The sequence below is a fragment of the Myxine glutinosa genome, chromosome 5 (assembly GCF_964187855.1).
Source record: "Myxine glutinosa chromosome 5, kmMyxGlut1.1, whole genome shotgun sequence".
Classification (NCBI taxonomy): domain Eukaryota; kingdom Metazoa; phylum Chordata; class Myxini; order Myxiniformes; family Myxinidae; genus Myxine; species Myxine glutinosa.
Window position 1 is genome coordinate 1,221,241 of NC_136265.1, and position 26,038 is coordinate 1,247,278.

The following is a 26,038-nucleotide window of genomic DNA, read 5'->3' on the forward strand; positions in this document are numbered from 1 at the left end:
GACAGACGCCTCGGATTGTGCAATTGCAGCAACCCTCACCCAGAGGGTCGACCAGTAGCATTTTTTTCGCGTAATTTGTCCCCGAGTGAACGCAGACACTCCGCAATTGAAAAGGAGGCGTACGCGATCATGCAATCAGTCAGGCGGTCGCGCCATTTGCTTCTGGGCAAAAAGTTGAATCTCATGACTGATCAGCAGTCTGTCGCATTAATGTATGACCATCGGCACGCACAACACATTAAGAATGAGAAAATCTCGAGATGGAGGGTGGAACTGGGCAGATTATTGCTATGAAATAGTCTATCGGCCAGGATGCGAAAATCTGGCCGCTGACGCTTTGTCTCAAACCGATTTGTGTGGGAATGACCTCCGATGACCTGCGGGTCACACAGGAATCATTGTGTCATCCGGGGGTAACACGACTTTCACATTTTTTTGTGCTGCCGTAATCTGCCCTTCTCGGTGGATGACGTTAGACGATTATGTCGGGCATGCCCGGTGTGCACTGAGCTGAAGCCTCAATTTTATAAGCCGTGGCCGGGAACTCCGATTCAAGCCGGCCGGCCGACCGTGGGAGAGACGAGGCAGTGATTTCAAGGGACCTTTACAGTAGTCAGGGTCACTTCGATATATGTTGACGGTTGTAGACGAATACTCTCGATTCCCTTTTGCATTCCCGTGTTTGGACATGTCGGCTGTGACAGTAATTAAGTGTCTCCGTCAGCTGTTTCTATTGTTCGGGTATCCGGCTTTTATTCACTCGGATCGGGGTGTCGCTTTTATGTCTCAGGAGGGGTAGAGGAATCAGGAGGGGTCGTCTCAAGTCCTTCCTTGTAGAGCGGGGAATCGCCGCCGGTCGAACTACTCCATATAATCCGCAAGGGAAAGGACAAGTAGAGAGATTTAATGGAGTAGTCTGGAAGGCTGTGGAGATGGGGTTGCGGACACGATCATTGGGGATTCATCAATGGCCTCAGGTATTGCCCGAGGCTTTACATGCAATTCGGACTTTACTCTACACGGCGACTAATGAAACGCCGCACGAGCGAATGTTCCGCCACCAGCGACGCTGTGCGAGTGGGCGGTCATTGCCCGGGGTAGTTGGTCGAGCCGGGACCCGCGTTCTTAGAGCGTCTGGTTTGGCAAAGTAAGTGCGAGCCTTCAGTCGATCGAGTCGACGTGCTGGAGGCTAACCCGGATTATGCAAATGTTGGTAAGTTGGTAAGTGTCTTTTACTTACAAATGTTCAAGTTGGTAAGAACGATAATGTGCCTTTTATACGACTGGCTTTATATGATGCATTGATGAACGCTGGCTTATTAGATTATTACTCTTTTGTTGATGGTGTGGAGTTCAATCGGAATAAAGCTCACGATTCTGGAGTTTTGTGGCCTTCGATTTTCACTGCAGAGTTCATGTGGCAGATGAGTGGGAGCGGGCCAGTCCATGGGGACCGATTAGCACTCTGACCGTGACCTCTCTGCCCTGACAAATCCAGGCAGCAGGGAGGAGTGGGAAAGATTTGGCACCCATCTTGCATTGGAGAGTACAACCACCTTGAAGAGGCATCCACAATAGTCGTTGAAGAGGTGTTGAATGAAGAGGTGGTGATGTAAACGTCAAGACCATTTGTCTAAGTTGAGCAAGCATTCAAAACCTGAAGTCCCGCAGTCGACAAAATCACTGCGGGCATGCTGAAAGCTGGTGGAAGAGCAGTTGCTCGTGAACTGGTGAAAATGTGAAACAATGCATGGATGGAAACTGTTCACAGGAATGGAAACACAAGACATGAATGTACCTCTCCCAGAGATTAATTCTCTCAGATTGCAAAAATTGGTCTGGCATCACATTGCTTTCAATACCATGCAAAGTATTCTATATTGACATCTTAATCCGTCATCGCTATGGGTAGGACAGAAAGTTAAGGAAGGAACCAGCAAGGCAGGCTTTCGTCCTGATACATCCTCCTCGGAGCAAATGTTCAGTCTGAGATGCATTATATATAACGATGATATATATAACGATGTGCACATTATATATAACGATGTGCACTTCTTATGATGCTATTCCTGTGTCCACCACGCGGGGAAGGATTTATATACCGTCTGTGCGTAAGGGGGTTTCATTCAGCTGTTCTGTGCCTTCAAGTTGGTAAGATTGCTAAAGGACGTGCTTTATATATTTGCTTATATCCCTGTAATGTCGTAATGTTAATGAAGGTGCTCTGGGATGCTTGCTTATTAGCTTTTGTGTTTTCTTTGTGGATGAGTTGCATTCAAGTGAATAAAAGCTCACGTTAGATTTCCTGGTGAATCGTTTTGTTTCACCACATTTTTATTCACTTGAATCCTACGCTTGGAGCGATGGAGAACCTGCTTCGCCTGGAGGTATCGGGTGACCCTCAGGCTACGAACGCCGCGGACCATTGGTACAACTGTCTTCAGCACTACACCGCGGTGGTTGATTGGCCTCATACAAAATGTGCTACATACGATGACGCAACAAAGGAGCTTGCCACGAGGAGACCAGGTGATCCGGACTCCCTCGATCATTTTGTCCGCCTGGTCAAGGTACGCTCTGCCGAGGTCTGAACGCACGAACAGGTGTGTGGCGATCTCTTGGGAGACGCGCTCGTTTCTAGTATTTACTCCCCATCAATGCGGTGGCGCTTGCTGGAGTCATCGACCCTGACTCTCAAGAAGACTTACGATCCGGCACTCGAACTCCAGAGAGCCCCGACGCAGGCGGAGGTGTGCGGACGCCTGGAGAGCGACGCTACGGGGGAGCGCCCTGTTGCTGAAATTTCGTTACCCGATCGTGCGGAATTGCATTCCGCACCGATCGTGCGCCCGATCGTGCGCCCTTGAACAAAACTCTCGGGTTGTTTACACATCATTCGCGCTGAGTCCAAGACTCCGAGACGCCTCGGTCGCTTGTTGTCTGCAAAGACGCGAAGGTCGCCTTACCTAGGTTGCAAAGACACATAGCTAGCGCGACTGCAAACTCGGTGGATGGGGAGGATAAGAACTCTGTTTTGTCAATAGGGGAATCCGTCCGGGACATCGCGTTCGCATCTTCTCGCCTTCTTAGGGATCATGACCGACACCCTTGCACTGTCACACCGTTGTCTGGTCTCACTCACGTGGTAATTACTGATCAACAAAGCATTGTCCCACTGCGGTCACACGTGACATCACAGGAGGGTGACGCTCACGTGGTAATTACCGAGCAACAGAGCATTGTGTTAATAAACGAGACGGGTCATACTGACATGCGTATTCGAGACGAACGGATGACTCGTGGGGTTTTCACTTATCGCCCGGATCGGGGGAACTCAGCTGCGGACGTGTTGACATGTTATACGAGTGCGATGCAATTGACCCACCTCGTGAGTAGCCGGGACTGGCCTAATTCCTTAGAGGACGTTCGTCGTTTGTGTCGAGCGTCGCCTGGCTCCGAGGGGCTGCGACCGCACGTCAACACACCGGAAGTGGAGACTTTGGCTTTGATTCGTCCGTGGAAGGCATTACTATTAGCTCTGGGATTAGCTTTGGCTTTCAAAGGGTTTCTGCCAGCGTTTGGCTCGTATCGTTATTCTCTGTTACTCGATGTGTGCCTCCGTTTCTCATGTCACAACATGGTTCCCGGGCCGGTCCTTCGCTGCAAGCGGCTCCTGTTCCTGTTTGCTACATGCTCTTGCATCGCTACAATAATCCGGTTATCGCATGATTCACGATCGTCATTGTACAGGTAGTGAACAGACATGTGTCTCTTGGTTCTACGAACCCGGGCCTGCTTCCCATAAACGACCCGGGTGTCCGCGCAATAATGATCCGTTCTTCGCCAAGGTACAAAATATTCGGCCGAACGACTGTGGCCGCGAAACTACTGTGACATTACCACATGACGAAACTACTGTAACAAAACTACTGTTACCACGCTGTGAAACTACGATGTGTCATCTCCGCCTTGTGGGGGAATTCGATGAGTCCGGGTCCGGTACAGAGATTCCGTCAATAGGGTCTCCATCTTCTCCTGGGACGTTCAATCCGGATGGCGCTGCAGCACCAACCCGGTCACAAATATAATCCACACGGGGCATGAAAGCTGCTGTCCGGTGCGCTTTGTTTGACAATATCTTCTCGATTGGGGTTCTCTGTCCCCATTGTATGCAGCTGTAACTGGATGCTGCCAGAGCTGATTACTACTGCTTCCACTACAAACTACTAGAATATGTCTGTCACCACGTTAAATGGCTTGCTAGCTGAAACTTTAACGGGGGGAGAATGTCGTGAATCATTAGTTCCATCTGAGTAATGGCCTTCATTACGCACATGCACTTCTTATGATGCTATTCCTGTGTCCACCGCGCGGGGAAGGATTTATATACCGTCTGTGCATAAGGGTTTCATTCAGCTGTTCTGTGCCTTCAAGTTGGTAAGATTGCTAAAGGACGTGCTTAATATATTTGCTTATATCCCTGTAATGTCGTAATGTTAATGAAGATGCTCTGGGATGCTTGCTTATTAGCTTTTATGTTTTCTTTGTAGATGAGTTGCATTCAAGTGAATAAAAGCTCACGTTCGGAGATTTCCTGGTGAATCGTTTCGTTTCACCACAGGCGGCAAGTGTCGCTAACCTTTTGTATTTGGATGGTGGCTGAGAGTGTAGCAAATCTTTTGTATTTGGATGATGGCTGCGAGTTTCGCAAATCTTTTGTATTTGCATGATTGCTGCAAGTGTCGCGAATCTTTTGTATTTGTATTATTTCTGTGAGTGTCGCTCATCTTTTGTATTTGGATGATGGCTGCGAGTGTCGCTAATTTTTGTATTTGGATGACGGCTGCGAGTGTTGCTAATCTTTTGTATTTGGATGACGGCTGCGAGTGTCGTTAATGTTTTGTATTTGGATGACGGCTGCGAGTGTCGCTAATCTTTTGTATTTGGATGATGGCCGCAAGTGTCGCTAACCGTTTGTATTTGGATGATGGCTGAGAGTGTCGCAAATCTTGTGTATTTGTATGATTGCTGCAAGTGTCGCGTATCTTTTGTATTTGTATTATTTCTGTGAGTGTTGCTCATCTTTTGTATTTGGATGATGGCTGCGAGTGTCGCTAATTTTTGTATTTGGATGACGGCTGCAAGTGTTGCTAATCTTTTGTATCTGGATGACGGCTGCGAGTGTCGCCAATCTTTTGTATTTGGATGACGGCTGGGAGTGTCGCTCACCTTTTGTATTTGGATTATTGCTGCTTGTGTTGCTAATCTTTTGTATTTGGATGACGGCTGCAAGTGTCGCTAATCTTTTGTATTTGGATGATGGCTGAAAGTGTCGCTAATCTTTTGTATCTGGATGATGACTGTGAGTGTCGCTAATCTTTTGTATTTGGATGATTTCTGCAAGCGTCGCTACTCTTTTGGATTTGTATGATGGACGCGAGTGTCGCTAACCTTTTGTATTTGGATGCTGGCTGAGAGTGTCGCAAATCTTTTGTATTTGCATGATTGCTGCAAGTGTCGCGGATCTTTTGTATTTGTATTATTTGTGAGTGTCGCTCATCTTTTGTATTTGGATAACGGCTGCGAGTCTTGCAAATCTTTTGTATTTGGATGACGGCTGCGAGTGTGGCTAATCCTTTGTATTTGGACGACGGCTGCGAGTGTTGCGAATCTTTTGTATTTGGATGACAGCTGCGAGTGTCGCTAATCTTGTGTATTTGGATGACGGCTGCGAGTGTCGATCACCTTTTGTATTTGGATTATTGTGCAACAACAACAACAACATACATTTTAAGGCCATTTTCCCTGCCAGAGCGAGGGTTAGCCTTGCGTTCCGGTCCCCATGACAATCTTCTCCATTTTGCCTCATTTTCTGCATCTCCCCTTGTTAACCCCCTTGCCCGCATTTCTTCCTCCACCATCTTTAGCCAAGTCTTTCTCGGTCTTCCCCGTCCTCTACTTCCTTCGACATTCATTTCCATCACTCTTCTCAACCAGTCACTTTCATCCTTCCTCAACACATGACCAAACCATCTCAACCCGTTTCTCTTTAGAGCATCCATCACAGGCTCTATTCCCCTCATCTTTCGCAATTCATTATTTGTCTTCCTCTATCTCAACGATACTCCACACATCCACCGAACCATTCACATTTCCACCCTTTCCAGCCTTCGTTGTTGCTCTATGTTCATTACCCATGTCTCGCTCCCATAAATCATAACACTTCTCACACATGCAGCATACCCTTTTCCCTTCGGCTTCAACGACACTCCCCTCCTCGTCAGCACGCCACTCAGTTCCCGAAACTTCTTCCATGCACATCTCACTCCAGCAACCGTTGCCGAGTCAGATCCACCTTCTCTATTCAGTATGTCTCCGAGGCAGCAAAATGTTTTCACACCTTGCAGCTTCACGCCGTCTCCAAGATGCAACTCAACATTTCCTCCATCTGCAACTCCCTCTGTGCACACCTTACACTTGAATGTCGCTGCCACACTGGTTAATGACCCACTGAAACCACTACATTTTTGCTGAACCCACTCAGCGCACATTGTACATTGAATGGAGTTCACTCCGACACCCTCCCTGCACACAGCACACCGCCACTTCCCAGTTCTTTCCACCTCACCACATGCTTTACCACTTGCCATCACCTTCGTCTTTCCGATATTCACCTTCAGACCTTTTGTCTCCATAGAATCCTTCCACTTGTTAATCTTCTCCTTCAGTCCATCCATACTTTCTGCAATCAACACCAGATCATCTGCTTACAACAACTCCCATGGTAAACCCTCCTTTATATTCCAAGCTAGCACCTCCATCACAGCTACAAATAGTAGTGGACTTAGTACCGACCCCTGATGCACTCCCACCTTCACCTCAAACTCACCACTGTTCCCGTCCTTAGTCCTTACAGCTGTGCACGCTCTTTCGTACATTGCCATCACTACTCTGATCAACCATTCCTGCACTCCTAACTTCCTCAATGCCCATGTCACTACTTCGCGTGGAACCCTATCGTTGTGTGAGTGTTGCTAATTTTTTGTATCTGGATGACAGCTGCGAGTGGCGCTAATCTTTTGTATTTGGATGATTGCTGCGAGTGTCACTAATCGTTAGCATTTGGATGATGGCTGCGAGTGTCGATAACCTTTTGTATTTGTATGATGGCTGTGAGTGTCGAAAACCTTTTGTATTTGAATGATGGCTGTGAGTGTTGCTAACCTTTTATATTTGAGTGATGGCTGTGAGTGTTGCTAATCTTTTGTATTTGGATTATTGCTGTGAGTGTCGCTAATCTTTTGTATTTGGATGACGGCTGCGAGTGTCTCTCATCTTTTGTGTTTGGATGATGGCCGCGAGTGTTGCTTATCTTTTGTATTTGGATGATTTCTGCGAGGGTCGCCAACTTTTTGTGTTTGGATGATGGCTAACCCAAACAGCGATGAGCATCAGGAAGCATGCAAACAATGGTGATGCCAACATCTATTCGAATGGCTGAAAGTTAAAAGATGTTAAGGGTTTCACATATCTCTGTGGCTAAATTAATTCAACTGGTGAAATAGACGGTGCAATAGATGGTGAAATTAATCATCGCTTTGGGAAAAGTTCGTTTTGTCTTCAAGCGATTCGACAATATTTAGAAAAGTTCCCGAAAAGTTCCCGAGCTGTCATCTGCGCATGCGCAAGATTGGTTGTCACGTCTCTTCAAAGCTGTCCCCGCGCGGACGCTTTCGAAGTTAAGTAATTTTTCACAATTGTGTTTTTGTCGAATCTGTATCTTTCTTTAGGTGTATGTACCTATTGGGGTGACTTTAATAGGTTTCTCGGTGTTGGTTTTTCATACCTGTGTACAGAATCGTCGTTTTTTTCGTATCGTGTATTCTGGGGCCTAGTGTAATACTAGTAGGCTACCGTGTCAGCCCTTGGCTTGAGGCTTTTTTTTGTCTCAGCGGTTCTTCGATCGCGCTGCAAATTACTTTCGGTCTCTGTTTTTCACGGTCTTTTCACCCCATACTTCCTTGTTTTAAAATCTCAAAAAAAAAAACCCCAAAAAATATTTTCCTTCTCTGTTCTTATCCGTTTGTTGGTTCTTATTTCTTCGTTCGTTCTTCGACCACGTTGTTCGTGATCACGTGATCACGTTGTTAAAAAATGTTTCATCTGTCCCCTGAAGAACTTTATTTTGTTATATTCTATAACACCTTTTTCTTCTTCTTCGATAAAAGGATGCTTTCGACTTGCTCACCAAATCTATTCATTCCAAAAAAAAATTCCATCTCTTACAGTGCCTCTTTCATTCATTCCCTAAACTCTCCAGAACTCCACCCATCCTTCAGCGTCCTCAAACGTATTTTTGACTCGAAGGTCTCAAGAAACTCATTTTGCAATAAATGTTCGTTTCCCATTAATCGCACACTTTTCAAAATCCAATCTCACCCCTTCCCTCCAAATCTTCCCCATCACCCATCTCTTTCAAATCTTCCTCCTTGCCCCTCCCCCCCAAATCTTCCCCATCACCCATCCCTTTCAAATCTCCCCCCCTGCCCCTTCCCTCCTAAACTCCCCCCACACCCCTCCCCTCCGAGACTCTCCCTCACTCCTCCCCTCCTAGACTCTCCTCTCACCCCTCCTCCTCAAAGCGTCCTCCCCGCTTCTTCCCCCTTCCAACTTTCACCTTCTTCTCCCTCAACCTTCTGCCTCACTCTTCCCCCTCCTCAAATAACACCTCACTGCCCCTCACCCAATCACCATCAAACCTTTTGCCTGCCCCATTCTTCCCTTTCTCCAAGCTATTCTGTAAAATCTGACACACCTTCAACAGCTCTCCCTACCTCTTCCTCCGCTTCCACATCTTACCCTACCGCTCCCCCCCCCCCCCCCCCTGTTCTGTATCCGATGCTCCCCCTTCCTCTTCCTTAACAGTATGGACCTCAAACATCCGGGGCCTTCGCTCAAACTTAACTGATCTCTCCATACAGGTTGCTTCTGACAAACCAGACGTGATCTGCTTAACAGAAACTTTCCTCCTTCATGATGTCTCTGATTCCTTGGTATCTTTCCCAGGTTACTCCCTCCTCCGGTATGATAGACCTGAGCCTCGTCCTGGAGGTGGGGTTGCTATCTTTATCAAAAACTATCTTCCTCACTCGCCCTGCACTGCACTCTCTCCACCTCAACCCCAGGAATACCTCTGGCTACGGCTTCCCCTTCGCTCCCACCTTTTGTTCATATGTGTGTTGTACCGTCCACCAAACAGTGATGACTCCATCTACATCTCGCTGTCTGATAATATGGACCAACTTCTATCTACCCATCCCAACTCTCTCTTCCTCATATGTGGTGATTTCAACTGTCACCATGCCAGGTGGCTGGGGGTGGGTACCTCTCTCACCAGCCATGGCTCTTCAGCAAAGGACCTCTGTGACTCACAGGGACTGACACAATCTGTCAATTTCCCAACCCGGATCTCAGTCAACAGAGCATCTTCTCTTCTGGACTTGGTTATGACTAACTTCCCTGAAAATGTCTGCTGCTCTTCTTCTGCTCCAATCGCCTCTTCTGATCATGTGCTTGTTAAAGTGGACATCTCTCTGACCATTCTCAGAGAGCCTCCTCAGCGTCGACCAGTCTGGCATTTCACTCAGGCCAACTGGCACGGTCTTCAAGCAGCCATCAATCATCTGGACTGGTCTCCCATCTCTACTGCCTCTGACATCAACTCATCCTGGGAATTCTTCCAAAGTAAATTGCTCTCTCTCATGCACAGATTTATCCCATCTCGTCTTCAGTTGTCATACCCTTCCTCCCGTCCATGGTACACGGAATCTTGTGGTGAGGCTATTGCCCAGAAACAACTTGCTTTCGTCTCCTGGAAAGCAAATCCAACGGAAGGAAATCTCATTTCCTTTCACAAAGCCCGAAACAAGTGTGTGTCCACCCTCAGGAGAGCCAGGAACCAATATCTCTCCGTTCTCAGGACCGAACTCTCGTATCTGTCTCCCTCTTCCAAATCCTGGTGGCGTCTGGTCAAATCTGTTTCTGGTGTTTGTTCCCCCTCCATCCACTCCCTCACCTCAAATGGCCACACGGCTGACTCCGCACGTGAAAAAGCTGAATGCATCAACTCTGTGTTTGCCTCTAAATCTTGTGTCCCAAACCCATCCCTCTCTATACCCACCGTACCCAGTCGTACCCAGCTGCTCCTGGACTCTGTGTCCTTTCCTCCTGACAAGGTGGAAAAGTTTCTGTCAACCCTCGACTCCGATTCTGCAACTGGACCTGACGGCATCAGCCCACGGGTCCTAAAATCCTGTTCTTCCGCTCTTTCACTCCCTCTCTCTGTTCTCTTCACCCTCTCTTTTGCTCAAGGTCACCTTCCATCTGCTTGGAAATATGCCAACATCACCGCTTTGCACAAAAAAGGTGCAAAAACAGATCCCAGCAACTACAGACCAATCAGCCTTCTCCCAATTATCAGCAAAGTCATGGAATCCATCATTGCTTCAGATATGAAATCTTTCCTCTTCTCTGATCGAGTGTCGTGTCGGTGTCGGAGTGAACTCCATTCAATGTACAATGTATGCTGAGTGGGTTCATCAAAAATGTAGTGGTCTGAGAGGGTCATTAACCAGTGTGGCAGCTACATTCAAATGTAAGGTGTGCACAGAGGGAGCTGCAGATGGAGGAAATGTTGAGTTGGATCTTGGAGACGGCGTGAAGCTGGAAGGTGTGAAAACATTTTGCTACCTCGGAGACATGCTGAATGGAGAAGGTGGATCAGACTCGGCAACGGTTGCTCGAGTGAGATGTGCAGGGAAGAAGTTTCGGGAACTGAGTGGCGTGCTGATGAGGAGGAGAGTGTCACTGAAGCTGAAGGGAAAGGTGTATGCTGCATGTGTGAGAAGTGTTATGATTTATGGGAGCGAGACATGGGTAATGAACGTAGAGCAGCAACGAAGGCTGGAAAGGGTGGAAATGCGAATGGTTCGATGGATGTGCGGAGTATCGTTGAGAGAGAGGAAGACAAATGATGAATTGCGAAAGATGATGGGAATATTGCCTGTGATTGATGCTGTGAAGAGGAACAGGTTGAGATGGTTTGGTCATGTATTGAGGAAGGATGAAAGTGACTGGTTGAGAAGAGTGATGGAAGTTAATGTAGAAGGAAGTAGAGGACGGGGAAGACCGAGAAAGACTTGGCTAAAGATGGTGGAAGAAGAAATGCGGGCAAGGGGGTTAACAAGGAGAGATGCAGAAAATAGGGCAAAATGGAGAAGATTGTCATGGGGACCGCAAGGCTAACCCCCGCTCTAGCAGGGAACATGGCCTTAAAATGCATGTTGTTGTTGTTGTTGTCTCCAATGGCTTGATCTCTGATCATCAATTTGGTTTCAGACCTGGACACTCCACTCTGGACATGCTGCTTCTGCTTTCTCAACAATGGATGGAGGTCCTCAATGCCAAACAGGAAATTAGAGCAGTCTCCCTTGACATATCACGTGCCTTCGATACGGTCTGGCACCCCGCTCTGCTCACCAAACTCTCCTCTTTTGGTATCCATGGAAATCTCCACGCATGGCTGGCGGACTTCCTCTCTAGTCGTAGTCAACGTGTGGCCCTGAATGGGTTTCTCTCATCTCCTCTTCCTGTTCAGGCTGGAGTTCCCCAAGGCAGTGTTCTGGGCCCTGTGCTTTTTCTGGTCTTCATCAATGATCTCTCTGACTCTCTTGAAAATCCTCTCTATCTCTTTGCTGACGACTCTACTCTCTGTCGCTCCATTCTTCATCTCTCAGATCGGCAGTCTGCAGCCTCCTCACTCTCTGCAGACCTTGACAAAATCACAGACTGGGCAAACAAGTGGAACATGTCTTTCAATCCTGACAAATCTCACACTCTTACGATGTCTCTCCGAAAAGACCGACTGGACAACCCTCCCATCCACTTTCTGAATAATCCTCTCCAAGAAGTTCTGTCACTCAAGCTTTTGGGTCTCACTATCTGCCATGATCTTTCCTGGGAAAACCACATTTCAAATCTGGCCTCCAAAGCCAGTCGCCGACTGGGCATCCTCCGTCGTGCGAAGTCCTTCCTTGGCACACCTGAGCTCCTCACCACATACAAGGCTTTCATCCGCAGCTCAATGGAATTCTGCTCTCCCCTCTGGGCTGGTGCACCTGCCTCACACCTAGCTCGCCTTCACGCTGTTGAAACCAAAGCATTCAGAATCATTGGAATCTCCCGCGATGAAGCTAACTCCAAGGGCCTCTCACTCACTCACCGCAGGCAGGTTTGGTGGTCTTTCCGTCTTCTACCGACTCCTCTCTGGCCTTGCCCCCTCCAGCTCTCTCTGGGCTCTGTCCCGCAAATATTCCTACAGGTCGCACAAGATCTGCCTGCAACCCTCTTATGGTTGAACTGCCAAAATCAAGCCTCTATGCTCACCTTCACTCCTTCATTCCTCTTTTCTCCCGCCTCTGGAACAAACTCCCTCACTCTCTTCAATCCCACTCCACCCTCCAAGTCTTTAAAACAGCTGTTCACCACCATCTCTTATCTTCCCCCATCCAAAACCTTGATCTTTTCTACCCCCGCTAATTTCACCCCAATTCCACTTTTTTGAAATACCAACTTCTGTCCAGGAAGTCCTTGGTGTCCTTGTGTTTTATACTTATCCCTCCCCCCCTTCCCATGCCTCCTCCCCCCGGGCCCTCTCCCTTCCACACATCTCCCTGCTCTCGGATGTTGTGTTTGTGTGCTTCCCCTTCTCTCCCCATCTTGTCTTCCGCTCCCTCTTTTGGGGTATTTTGTTTGTCTGGTTGATTTGTTTGTGAAATAAATGTTAGCTCTTTCACGAGCCTCGATTCAGTATACATAAAAAAAAAAAAAAAAAAAAAAAAAGCAAGAAGATCAGCGCTCATACCAAAATCAAACATTACATTAGTAGTTGTATCAATTTGACTGTAGGCTGCAAAGATCTGGCAATTGAAAAAGTCCCAAGAACATGAGATAGATCCTCAACAACATTTGTCGTGTGACTGCTCTCGGTGAAGACCGGGGCATCATGGAGAGCAATCGAGCGTTAGTTTGAGGCAACGATCAAACACGGACTCACTATACAAGCGCGGGAAGAAGAAAGGAGAGAAGAATCTGGCAGCTTTTACATGACGATCACGCGCGGCAGCCTTCAATCCTGCAGGAAAGAAACTCAACCGAAAACGGAATTAGAATGTACAAAAATAACAGGTTTATTTAACGGAACCCGAGAACAATGAAACGCGCCGGATAAATTAATGCTCTATATTGGCACGTCCCCACACGAGACTTACACACGGACGAAGGGATAATAAAAGGAATGAAAATAAATGTGCAAATTATTGTGCGCACAGCTCGATTGGCGCCGTGGCAGTGATTGGACAGTCCGAGCGCGCACTCCGGTGTTGGCGGGAAGTAGGCCTCAATCCACCTCGTTCACGCGCTGCTAGGCCTCACCGGGCATCCCGCTCACCACAGCCTTGTGGTGTTCCAGCGGCAAGCCGCACTCGTCCACGCGCAATCGCTCGCGATGTCCAGAACCAAAAGAGAGAGGAGATGGTGGAGGAAGGTGTAAGGGGCAGCAGGAGAAGGGAAGAGAGTCCAAGGCGAGGAGAAGGACGTCCGGGCACAAAGGGATCCAGAACCAGAGGGGCAAGCGGGAGAGAAGGCAAGAGGCAAGTCCAGGGCAAGAGCAGAATGACGTCTGGGTGCGAAGGGATCCAGAATGAAGGGGCAAAATGCCGGCCAGCCAGTTCTTTTATTGGCCGTCTCGTGACGTCAACTGTCCTCTCCACCAATCAGCGTACCGCTTATTACTTGCCCCTGACTCATCGGTGGTACCTGGCCAATCGGCGCTCTGCTTCCTCCTCGGCCTTCCTTCCACCAATCAGTGGCCAGCTTCTTGCCCCTGCCTTGACCAATCATGAATCCCTCCTTACCCTGGCATTCCCGTTGGTCGACACCTGGCCCAATGGTGTGATCTCCCCATCAGCCCCTCGACCAATCCATCGCAAAGTGGGCATGGCCTCAACCGGCCTGAACAATGAGTGTTTCTATGCAAGTTGGTGGTGTAGCTGGCTGCGGTTCTGTCGGCAGCGCCCCAAACTAGCTTGCGGGTTTTATTGTGGGGGGGGGGGGGGGGGGGGGGGGATTGAAGTAGTGGGTGTGGTGTAACTAATGGGCCTGTCTAGTGTCTATGTGCGTTGCCATATGGGACGAAGGACAGATCACATCGGGTAAGACTTACAATGGATAATTTACCCTTATGCCCTAATCTAGTTAACAAGCCCCGCCCCCTTGTGACGGAGACAAATATACACTTAATCCGACATTCTGGCTAAGCAAGTCCCTGCTTATGAACATCGAGATGGTCCTTCTTCTTCACGACAGTCAGAGCATGATACCTACACAGATCTACCATATCTAAACATCATTCCACCACAAAATTAATAACAGCCCCACACCTGGAACCGTAGCCCCTGCGAGGTTCACCGCAGGCACTACCATTCCAGTCTTAAGACTTACTGTCTCACACTTAATTAGCCAATGAAATAAATCAGGAGGGCTGTGGGAAGTGAGCCGAAGCGATCTACCTATTCTCCTTAACATGCTATCCCCTTAAGCAACCATCACATTTCAAATATTTACAAAATTATTATCGGTCGTTCCTGCGGAGGGAGGAAACAAACAACACGTAAAAACCAAACTAAACCACAAACCTTAACCAGAAACTTACAAAATTTGTAAAAACATTTGTACAACGCCTTCCTACAGACCGCGTCCCCCGGTGGATGCCACAAGACGACGTTACCTGCGGGGCCATCCCAATGCACCCCAAATTTCCGCGGGCCCTGTCCTGTTGTTACAGGTGAGTGACATGGCTCAGTGGATTTCACCCGCATTCACGGAACACAAACCCATAACCACTCGTACACATTCAAAAAATCCTCACAACACAAAAATCATTACCAAGCACTTATTTCACCCCCCCCTGCAGGACCATGGCACAGATGTCATACACGTGTGTGCATTTCTACTAGGCAGCGGGGAGGTACCGCACAAGTAAGATGGTGGGGCACTTCAGGCTGTGGTGCCCGCAGTCCCAAAAACAATTCACCCGACTTACAACTTCGTCCCAACAACCCTCCGCCCCCCCCCCCCATCCCCCCTTTACCTCTTGGCCCTGTGACAGCCAAACAGCTCCTTACGCTGTCACCTCGCCGGTGGGGGTCTCTACACACACCAGGCTCCGTCACCTCAAGCTTCCTTGCAGCCTCACGGGTCGCCGGGAGTCTCTCACCTCAGAGCGCCCAAACAGACCCCACCGTCGACGGGCTCCAATTTCCAGACACCACTGGCTGCCAGGGGTAATTACTGCAGAGGGGGCCGCAGTCATCGCTCCTCCAGAGCTTGATCCGTACCTGCAGACACACACACCTTCCCCACCCACAAAAGCCACAAAAATATTTCCTCCCCCGCTGCCATTCAATTCTCCAACACATTTCCAGAGATGATGTCACAAAGAGATTCTGCCATGGCCTGCTTCCATTATGTGAAATCCCCATTCACATTTAACCAACAGATTTCAAAAACACAATAATCATCACTCGCACTCCCAGTTCATTTCCATGCTCCACGACCACAGAAAAACACAAAACCTCTACACACACACAAACGCCACCCACCAGACACTGTGTGGCACACATTCCATCCCCTCAGCGGCAATGCCATCACTCTCACCCACCCCCGACTCCAAATTACATGTCCCAATTTACATAGGCAAGTCCTGAAGCCTGGGACAGTAAACATCAAAGCACTTACCTCAAGTGCAGGTAGTTGCAGGTTGGTCAGATCCAAAGTGCCATCCACCACTCAAAATCCCAAAATTTATCCAATTGGGCCAATCAAATTCTTCCAAATTGCACTTTTCTCCCACTGTACTGGCAAGTATGTGGATCTGCCTCCAACGACGAACTGTACTAAACGACTACATTTGGCCACGACAGCTCCGCACCTCCACTGTGCAAAGGCCATCGGGACAAGTTGAGCAGCCGAAACGCCAACATGGCCCATGAGTGCCCATAAGGGTGCGACCCACCATCCATCCTTCGGCCCCCCTGCAAGGAACACAGCTGCTCTCGCTCCAGCTGGCCAATGTGGTGAGCACCTGCTGCTAACACAATCACACCCACAAAAACCTCAGCCCTGGGGGCAGCGGTCGCAGTGCGTGGCATCCACATCACTTCACCTGCACCGTCCACCCGCATCCCCCAGTCCACACAACTGCAGCCCCCAGTGCCCACCCCCACTTGACCACGCCAAGGTCTAGCGGACAGCCAATGCTCCACCATGAGACTCACCCAGAAGACGTGGTCCACACAACTCAGACAGACATAGCACCACGTTGACCTCCAGACAACCCAACTACATACCCACAACCCCGCGTCCCAAATATTGGCGCAGTCGCCCCCATAACCAGTTGAAGGCTGTGTCCTGCTAACCTATCAATTTTATCCCAGCCTATAACACTTTGGTCTAACACACCTGGATCAATAAAGGTCATTCCCCGCATGTATTTTACCTCAGAAACTATTTAAATTTAACGACGCGCCGTGTGCGTCCTTCCCAACTCAAATCAACAACAACAACAACAACAGGCATTTTAAGGCCATTTGCCCTGCTAGAGCGGGGGTTAGCCTTACGGTCCCCATGACAATCTTCTCCATTTTGCCCTATTTTCTGCATCTCCCCTTGTTAACCCCCTTGCCAGCATTTCTTCTTCGACCATCTTTAGCTAAGTCTTTCTTGGTCTTCCCCATCCTCGACTTCCTTCCACATTCATTTCCATCACTCTTCTCAACCAGTCACTTTCATCCTTCCTCAACACATGACCAAACCATCTCAACCTGTTTCTCTTCCCAGCGTCCATCACAGGCTCTATTCCCATCATCTTTCGCAATTCATCATTTGTCTTCCTCTCTATCAACGATACTCCACACATCCACCGAACCATTTGCATTTCCACCCTTTCCAGCCTTCGATGCTGCTCTTCGTTCATTACCCATGTCTCGCTCCCATAAATCATAACACTTCTCACACATGCAGCATACACCTTTCCCTTCAGCTTCAACGAAACTCCCCTCCTCATCAGCACGCCACTCAGTTCCCGAAACTTCTTCCATGCACATCTCACTCCAGCAACCGTTGCCGAGTCTGATCCACCTTCTCCATTCAGCATGTCCTAGGTAACAAAATGTTTTCACACCGTCTCCAAGATCCAACTCAACATTTCCTCCATCTGCAGCTCCCTCTGTGCACACCTTACACTTGAATGTAGCTGCCACACTGGTTAATGACCCTCTCAAACCACTACATTTTTGATGAACCCACACAGAGCACATTGTACATTGAATGGAATTCACTCCGACACCCTTCCTGCACACAGCACACGCCCACTTCCCTGTTCTTTCCACCTCAGCACATGCTTTACCACTTGCCATCACCTTCGTTTTTCCGATATTCACCTTCAGACCTTTTGTCTCCATACATTCCTTCCACTTGTTCATCTTCTCCTTCAGTCCATCCATACTTTCTGCAATCAACACCAGATCATCTGCACACAACTCCCACGGTAAACCCTCCTTAATGTTCCGAGCCAGCACATCCATCACAGCTACAAATAGTAGTGGACTGAGTACTGACCCCTGATGCACTCCCACCTTCACCTTAACCTAACCACTGTTCCCGTCCTTTGTCCTAACAGCTGTGCGCACTCTTTTGTACATTGCCATCACTACTCTAATCAACCATTCCTCCACTCCTAACTTCCTTAATGCCCATGTCACTACTTCACGTGGAACCCTATCGAATGCTTTCTCCAGATCAACAAACCCAAGAAACCATACAAACCATACATCCCACCATACAAACAACTTCTTCCTCTTCTCCATGTACTTCTCCTGCAACTGCCTCACAATAAAAAGCACGTCTGTCGCTCCTCTTACTGGCATAAATCCAAACTGCATTTCGTCAATCTCCACTTTCTTCCTTATCCTCCTCTCCAACACCCTTTCCAATACCTTCATTCCATGCTCCAATAACTTTATCGCTCGATATGAGCCACAGTCCAGAGGGTCACCTTTCCGCTTGTATAGAGGGACGAGGGTACTCAGTTCCCAATCCACTGAAATGCGGCCTTCTTTCGCCACCAGATTGCAGATCTCTGTCATTCTCTTCACACCCCAATTTCCCGCTGCTTCAACATATCTCCCACAACTCCCGTCGGCCCTCCCGCTTTTCAACTCTTCATTGCTTTTATCGCTTCCTCAACTTCCTTCTCGGTTATCTTCTCTGCCGGTCCTAAAACTGGGTGACTCTCTATGTTGCCATCCCATTCATTCTCTGCATTCAACAGTATTTCCATATAACTCTTCCATCTTCCTTTAATTCCATCTGGGTCCACAACGATTTGTTACACTTCATCCTTCAAGCAACTCACCCCCATCACATCACACCTCCCTTTCGCTATCTGCTTTGCAATCCTGAATACCGCTCTCTGACCCTCTTCCAAATCCAGGCGTTCTCCGAACATTTTCCTACATGCCTCCTGCGCCTTTGCTACCTCTTTCTTTTCAGCCTTCTTGGCTGCCTTTTAACTTTCATGCTCTGCCTTTTCTGCCCCCATACCCTTCGCCTCTGCCACGCCTTGAACTTCTTCCTCTTCTCGTCAATCTTCTTTCCAACTTCATCATCCCACCACCATGTTTCCAAGTGCCTCTGTGGTCCTTTTGTCCATCCACATACCTCACCAACGGCTCCCAACAGACTATTTGTCATTGACATCCAACCACTTTCAAGCTCAACCACATCATCCTCGACCCTACTCAGCCTCTCTTTTAATGCCTCCCTCACTGTCACCTCTTTCAACCTCCACACCTTCATTCTCGGTTGGTACTTCACCCGCCGAGCTCTCCTCGCACCGTTCACCCTTATGTCGCAAACGACCAAGTGGTGCTGTGAAACAGCCTCCTCCCCCGGGATCACCTTTGTGTCCCGGAGGTTCCCCCTATCTCGCCTACGCACCAGCAGGTAGTCAACGGTTGTCGTCAACCCACCTGACGTGCATGTAACAAGCTTATTATCCTCTTTCGGGAACTGAGTATTACAAATCAACAAATCAGCTCCATCAGCAAACTCCAAAATCTACACTTTCTTCTTGAAGGCTGTGTCCTGCTACGGGCACGAAGTTGCTGTGTCCTGCAACAATGGGTGGAGGTCCCAGGACCTCCATCCATTGTTGAGACAGCAGAAGCAGCATGTCCAGAGTCGAGTGACCTGGTCTGAAACCAAATTGATGATCAGAAATCAAGCCATTGGAGAAGAGGAAAGATTTCATATCCGAAGCAATGATGGATTCCATGACTTTGCTGATAATTGGGAGAAGGCTGATTGGTCTCCTCAATGCCAAACAGGAAATTAGAGCAGTCTCCCTTGACATATCACATGCCTTCAATATGGACTGGCACCCCGCACTGCTCACCAAACTCTCCTCTTTTGGTATCCATGGAAATCTCCACGCATGGCTGGCGGACTTCCTCTCTCGTCGTAGTCAACGTGTGGCCCTGAATGGGTTTCTCTCATCTCCTCTTCCTGTTCAGGCTGGAGTTCCCCAAGGCAGTGTTCTGGGCCCTGTGCTTTTTCTGGTCTTCATCAATGATCCCTCAGATCGGCAGTCTGCAGCCTCCTCACTCTCTGCAGACCTGGACAAAATCACAGACTGGGCAAACAAGTGGAACATGTCTTTCAATCCTGACAAATCTCACACTCTTACGATGTCTCTCCGAAAAGACCGACTGGACAACCCTCCCATCCACTTTCTGAATAATCCTCTCCAAGAAGTTCTGTCACTCAAGCTTTTTGGTCTCACTATCTGCCATGATCTTTCCTGGGAAAACCACATTTCAAATCTGGCCTCCAAAGCCAGTCGCCGACTGGGCATCCTCCGTCGTGCGAAGTCCTTCCTTGGCACACCTGAGCTCCTCACCACATACAAGGCTTTCATCCGCAGCTCAATGGAATACTGTTCTCCCCTCTGGGCTGGTGCTCCTGCCTCACACCTAGCTCGTCTTCACGCTGTTGAAACCAAGGCATTCAGAATCATTGGAATCTCCCGCGATGAAGCTAACTCCAAGGGCCTCTCACTCACTCACCACAGGCAGGTTGGTGGTCTTTCCGTCTTCTACCGACTCCTCTCTGGCCTTGCCCCCCCAGCTCTCTCTGGGCTCTGTCCCGCAAATATTCCTACAGGTCGCACAAGATCTGCCTGCAACGCTCTTATGGTTAAACTGCCAAAATCAAGACTCTCTGCTCACCTTCACTACTTCATTCCTCTTTTCTCCTGCCTCTGGAACAAACTCCCTCACTCTTTTCAATCCCACTCCACCCTCCAGGTCTTTAAAACAGCTGTTCACCACCATCTCTTATCTTCCCCCATCCAAAACCTTGATCTTTTCTACCCCCACTAATTTCACCCCAAATCCACTTTTTTGAAATACCAACTTCTGTCCTGGAAGTCCTTGGTGTCCTTGTGTTTTATACTTCGCCCTCCCCTCCCCCCCCCCCCCCCTTCCCACGCCTCCCTCCCCCCAAGCCCTCTCCCTTCCACACATCTCCCTGCTCTCAAATGTTGTGTTTCTGTGCTTCCCCTTCTCTCCCCATCTTGTCTTCCGCTCCCTCTTTTTATCTATTTTGTTTGTCTGGTTGATTTGTTTGTGAAGTAAATGTTAGCTCTTTCACGAGCCTCGATTCAGTATACAAGAAAAAGACAAAAAAAGTCTATAGTTGCTAGGATCTGTTTTTGCACCTTTTTGTGTAAAGCGGTGATGTTGGCTGATTTCCAAGCAGATGGCAGTTGACCTTGAGCAAAAGAGAGGGTGAAGAGAACAGAGAGAGGGAGTGAAAGAGCGGAAGAACAGGATTTTAGGACCCGTGGGCTGATGCCGTCAGGTCCAGTTGCAGAATCAGAGTCGAGGGTTGACAGAAACTTTTCCACCTTGTCAGGAGGAAAGGACACGGGGTCCAGGAGCAGCTGGGGACGACTGGGTACGGTGGGTACAGACAGGGATGGGTTTGGGACACAAAACTTCCTCATCTTTCACGTTTTCCATCAGCTTCTCTATCGCACACCAGAACTTGGCCTTCTCTTCATCGCTCCAACCAACCTGCGGACCATATCCCGAGATGACGTTCACCAAGAGCTTTCCAATCATCATTTTCACTATCATCAACCTTTCACTCACTCTAGTCACACTCACCACACTGTCTACAAACTCCTCAGAAAACAGGACACCAACACCATTCACGCCTTCTGGGCACCCTTGCCACACAAACTTGTATTTCTGTCCCTGCCTACCCTTCACCTTTCTCACACCACTTCCCTTCCATCTCGTCTCCTGCACACAACATATGTCCACTCTTCTTCTGACCAATACCTCTCCCACTTCTCCTGATCTCCCTGTCATTGTCCCTGCATTCCATGTCCCAAACCTCAGAAACCGACTTCAATCCCTTCCCAACTCCAATCGACTAAAAAAAATTGATCGCCTCAGTCCGACGAAAAATTTACCGCCAAATGCCCCACTCTTGAAACCAATTTATTCCAGAGAGTTCAAATCCCACTCCTCGACAACATTTGTCATGTGACTGCTCTCGGTGAAGACCGGGGATTCACGGATAGCAATCAAGCGTTACTTCGAGGCAACGATCAAATATGGACTCACTATACAAGCGCGGGAAGAAGAAAGGAGAAGAAGAGGCTGGCAGCTTTTACCTGACGGTCCAGTGCGGCAGCCTTCAATCCTGCAGGAAAGTAACTCAACCAAAAACGGAATTAGAATGGACAAAAATGAAAGGTTTATTTAACGGAACCCGAGAACAATGAAACGCGCCAGTTAAATAAATGTTCTATATTGGGACGTCCCCACACCAGACTTGCACACGGACGAAGGGATAATAAAAGGAAAGAAAATAAATGTGTAAATTATCGTGCACTCAGCTCGGTTGGCGCCGTGGCAGCTCGGACAGATACTTCAAAAAAAAGAAGACTTGCATGGCTTGTGTTACGGCCTGAAGCACACCAAGCCAAGCCTTCAATCACACTGTCTTTATTTATGGATTATCACACGAAAATCTCTTCCCACACATGAAACCAAGAAGGGAGAAAAGAGGGAAAAACCCGAATAGGCCGGTCCGAGAGTAGGCCGGTCCGAGAGTAGGCCGGTCCGAGAGTAGGCCAGTCCGAGAGTAGGCCGGTCCGAGAGTAGGCCGGTCCGAGAGTAGGCCGGTCCGAGAGTAGGCCGGTCCGAGAGTAGGCCGGTCCGAGAGTAGGCCGGTCCGAGAGTAGGCCGGTCCAAGAGTAGGCCGGTCCAAGAGTAGGCCGGTCCAAGAGTAGGCCGGTCCAAGAGTAGGCCGGTCCAAGAGTAGGCCGGTCCAAGAGTAGGCCGGTCCAAGAGTAGGCCGGTCCAAGAGTAGGCCGGTCCAAGTGTAGGCCGATCCAAGTGTAGGCCGGTCCAAGTGTAGGCCGGTCCAAGTGTAGGCCGGTCCAAGTGTAGGCCGGTCCAAGTGTAGGCCGGTCCAAGTGTAGGCCGGTCCAAGTGTAGGCCGGTCCAAGTGTAGGCCGGTCCAAGAGTAGGCCGGTCCAAGAGTAGGCCGGTCCAAGAGTAGGCCGGTCCAAGAGTAGGCCGGTCCAAGAGTAGGCCGGTCCAAGAGTAGGCCGGTCCAAGAGTAGGCCGGTCCAAGAGTAGGCCGGTCCATCAATATGCCCCAGGGCAGGCCCCGTAGTAGGCCCAACAGTAGGCCCAAAAGTAGGCCTCAGGGCAGGCCCAGTGGTAGGCCCCAGTGCAGGCCCAGCACGAGAGGGTGGGAGTAGGCAAGTCCACGAGTAGGCCCCAAGGCAGGCCCAACAATGGGCCCCAGGGCAGGCCCCGTAGTAGGCCCCACGGCAGGCCCAACAGTAGGCCCCAAGGCAGGCCCAAAAATAGGCCCCAGGGCAGGCCCAGTGCAGGCCCAGCACGAGAGGGTAGGAGTAGGCAAGTCCACGAGTAGGCCCCAAGGCAGGCCCCAGTGGCAGGCAGTAAGAGTTCGATCAACGTCACCCTTCAGGTAGGGAGATTGTCGCTGGACACTCCACAACCCCCGAAAAAGCACTTTGCCATAAGCCCTCTTCCAAAATGGCCACTCACTCCTCTGAATCACCTTCCTGGCCACTCCCCTGCCCCACAGCCAATCATAGGCTTTATACACATGGACCAAACCACTTGGTCTAACTCACAGGGGGGTGTGGGGGGAAGGAAGAAGAAAAAGGTCACAAACCGTAACACTTCGACATCCAATATGCCGACCAAGCACACGAATATTCGAGCAGGCTTTTACTTTTTACGTGGCAACGTCATGGAAGGAGACCGAGAGGAAGACTTAAAACATCCTGGGAAAACACCATAAACAGAGACCTCCAGGGAAACAGTCTCCCACTAATGTGTCCGAACGGCAGAGTTCCTTTGTCACCTCATGTGTCAGAAGGAACAGGTGAAACCAAGTCGGAAAGCAAGCTATAACCAGCACATCGTCCTGAGTTGATGTGATAGGTATATATTTATGTGTCTCCAGGTCTGCTCTTTCCTATTTGTTGCAAGATCAGAGCAAAGAAACATTTTTATCAAAACATTAAAGACTGGCAGGAGTGTCCAGCAAGTAGCGTCAACAAAACTTTAGGCGGTAAGTATGTGGTTCAGTTTTCAAATACTTGGTATTCATTTCCAAAATAAGAACAGACTTACTTGGCCTGAGTATGAGCTTGGTATTCTTGTTGGTACTTCGTCATTTGTTCAGGCATGGCTGATGCAATCGCATCTCGAAGCTTCTGCAGTGGAGACGTCAACCGACCATCCTGAAAGAATCGAAGATAAAGCAGGAAGTGGTGGTGGGCACGGTTATCAAACCGAAATTGAGCAAGTCTCTATGTATACACATACTTCTCCACCTTATCAATATAAAAAAGGAGCATTGTCTGGCATGCTATAACCTGGAAACGGATTCACGGATTTCAATTGAACCAACGACTGTGGATTCAGGGAACTCCCAGGAAGGGTTGGGACGCAAAAAAAGGGGAAGGTTTGTGTGTGGGTACATGGGCACACAGGGCGAAACTGCAAACGGCAACTTGCAATGCTGGTTATACCCGCACAAAGGGCACAATCTCTCAGGAATCCTTTTATTTCTTGCCCAATAGTTTAGCCGTCGCAGCAAAGATTGGTATTCCAGTCAGCAAAGCTACAGGTCATATATTCTCGTAAAACTGGAAACTGCTCCACCAATTTCCCTCAAAGTTTGCACACATGCTCAGGTTTGATGGGCACCCAATGCAAAGTCATGGGTACGAATTAAATTTCCCATTTCCCCCACAAGGGTGGGGACACTACTTGCAATTTTCGCCCATCCTCGTCGCAGAGGGTAAGTGGTTTACCCACTGATCCATGCTGTAGCGAGGGTATAGACTATAGAGGGTGCACCAACGACAATGCCAGTTCTAAAAACAAAATCCAGCAAGGTACACCACATGGCCAAAAGTATGCGGACACCTTATAATTAGTGGATTTGGATATTTCAGCCACACCCATTGCTGACAGGTATATATAATCAAGCACACAGCCATGCAATATCCATAGACAAACATTGGCAGGAGAATGGGCCGTACTGAAAAGCTCAGTGACTTTCAACGTGTCACCATCATAGGATGCCACCTTCCAACAAGTCAGTTCATCAAATTTCTGCCCTGCTAGAGCTGCCCCGGTCAACTGTAAGTGAAGTTATTGTGAGGTGGAAACGTCGAGGAGCAACAACAGCTCAGCCGCGAAGTGATAGTGTCATGAAATTCTGTCTAACGTCTGAACCCAGGTGTCATGTGTCTTTTGTCCGCTACGCGGCCGTTGTAAGGCCTCGGTCATTCAGCGCTATGATCATACCTGAGACATTTACTGTATGCTATGCTGGTGCATAAATAGATGGTACGTACCGCCACTTTGTTACGGCTTGCTTTCTTGTACTCATCTGTAAACTCATTACTAGTTCAGATGTATGCTGAATATTGATATTATGTTCGCTGGTTCTCTTCACAGGTATTGTTAGGGATCGATTGATATTAAACTCATTATCTGAGCCAATGTTGTAACTGATTCTTACAACAATGAATATCAATCGTCGCTTGTCTTGATCGACAACGATGACTCATAAGCTGATCCTCTTCCCGATCTTCGGAGCGGATCCACAAGCATCGGACTCGGCTGCCCAGCTTCAGCACTGGCTTCGACTGCTGACGAGTTACCTCGGAGCCCAAGCTGATCTCACGGATGAGACAAAGCTCGCAGTGCTTAACTCTCGCGTGTCCCATTCTGTCTATCAGTACATTTCTCAGTGCGTCACGTACGATACTGCTGAAGCGGCACTACGTCGAATCTACATCAAGACTCGAAGCGCGGTCTACACACGGTACCTGCTCTCCTCCCGATGGCAGGACCCTTCGGAATCCATCCATCACTTCGTTCAGGATCTCCACCGTTTAGCGAAGGACTGTACAGGTGAACCTAGATCCCATGAACAAGTCTGTGATGATTTAATGAGATTCATTTGTTTCCGGGATACACTCACCGATGATACGTCAAAGATTGCGAGAAACTGCCGATCGAACTCTTGAGACGGCCCATAAGTTGGCGCTCGTTCACTACGATGGGCAGAGACAATCGGAGGCATACGGTCGTCCGTACGTCACTGCGGGGCTACCCGGAGAGCGACCGGAGAGGTCTGCTGCAGCAGAGCGACCGGATGCTGAACCTCCGCTGGAATCGGGGACAACGGACACTCTCGAGGCTTTGGGCCCGAGTGTGACAGCCGCTGCTGCCGCGACCCCATCTGCCAGGGGTACCGCAAAGTGCTATTTTTGTGGAAATCGAAA

At 48.9% G+C, this 26,038-nt stretch overlaps 1 protein-coding gene across 7 annotated transcripts in view; it reads right to left on the minus strand.

Annotated features, from left to right (window-relative positions):
* The window catches only part of UBN1 (ubinuclein 1), a 393,312-nt gene that overhangs the window by 146,589 nt on the left and 220,685 nt on the right, over positions 1-26,038 (minus strand). For all 7 annotated transcript variants that reach the window (XR_013623390.1, XM_078777497.1, XM_078777498.1 and 4 more), the window contains one exon: positions 23,868-23,977. Coding sequence is in view for 6 of the 7 variants with exons in the window: in XM_078777497.1 (XP_078633623.1) it covers positions 23,868-23,977 (110 nt within the window). In the remaining variant the exon portion in view is untranslated. The remainder of the gene's footprint in view (positions 1-23,867; positions 23,978-26,038) is intronic.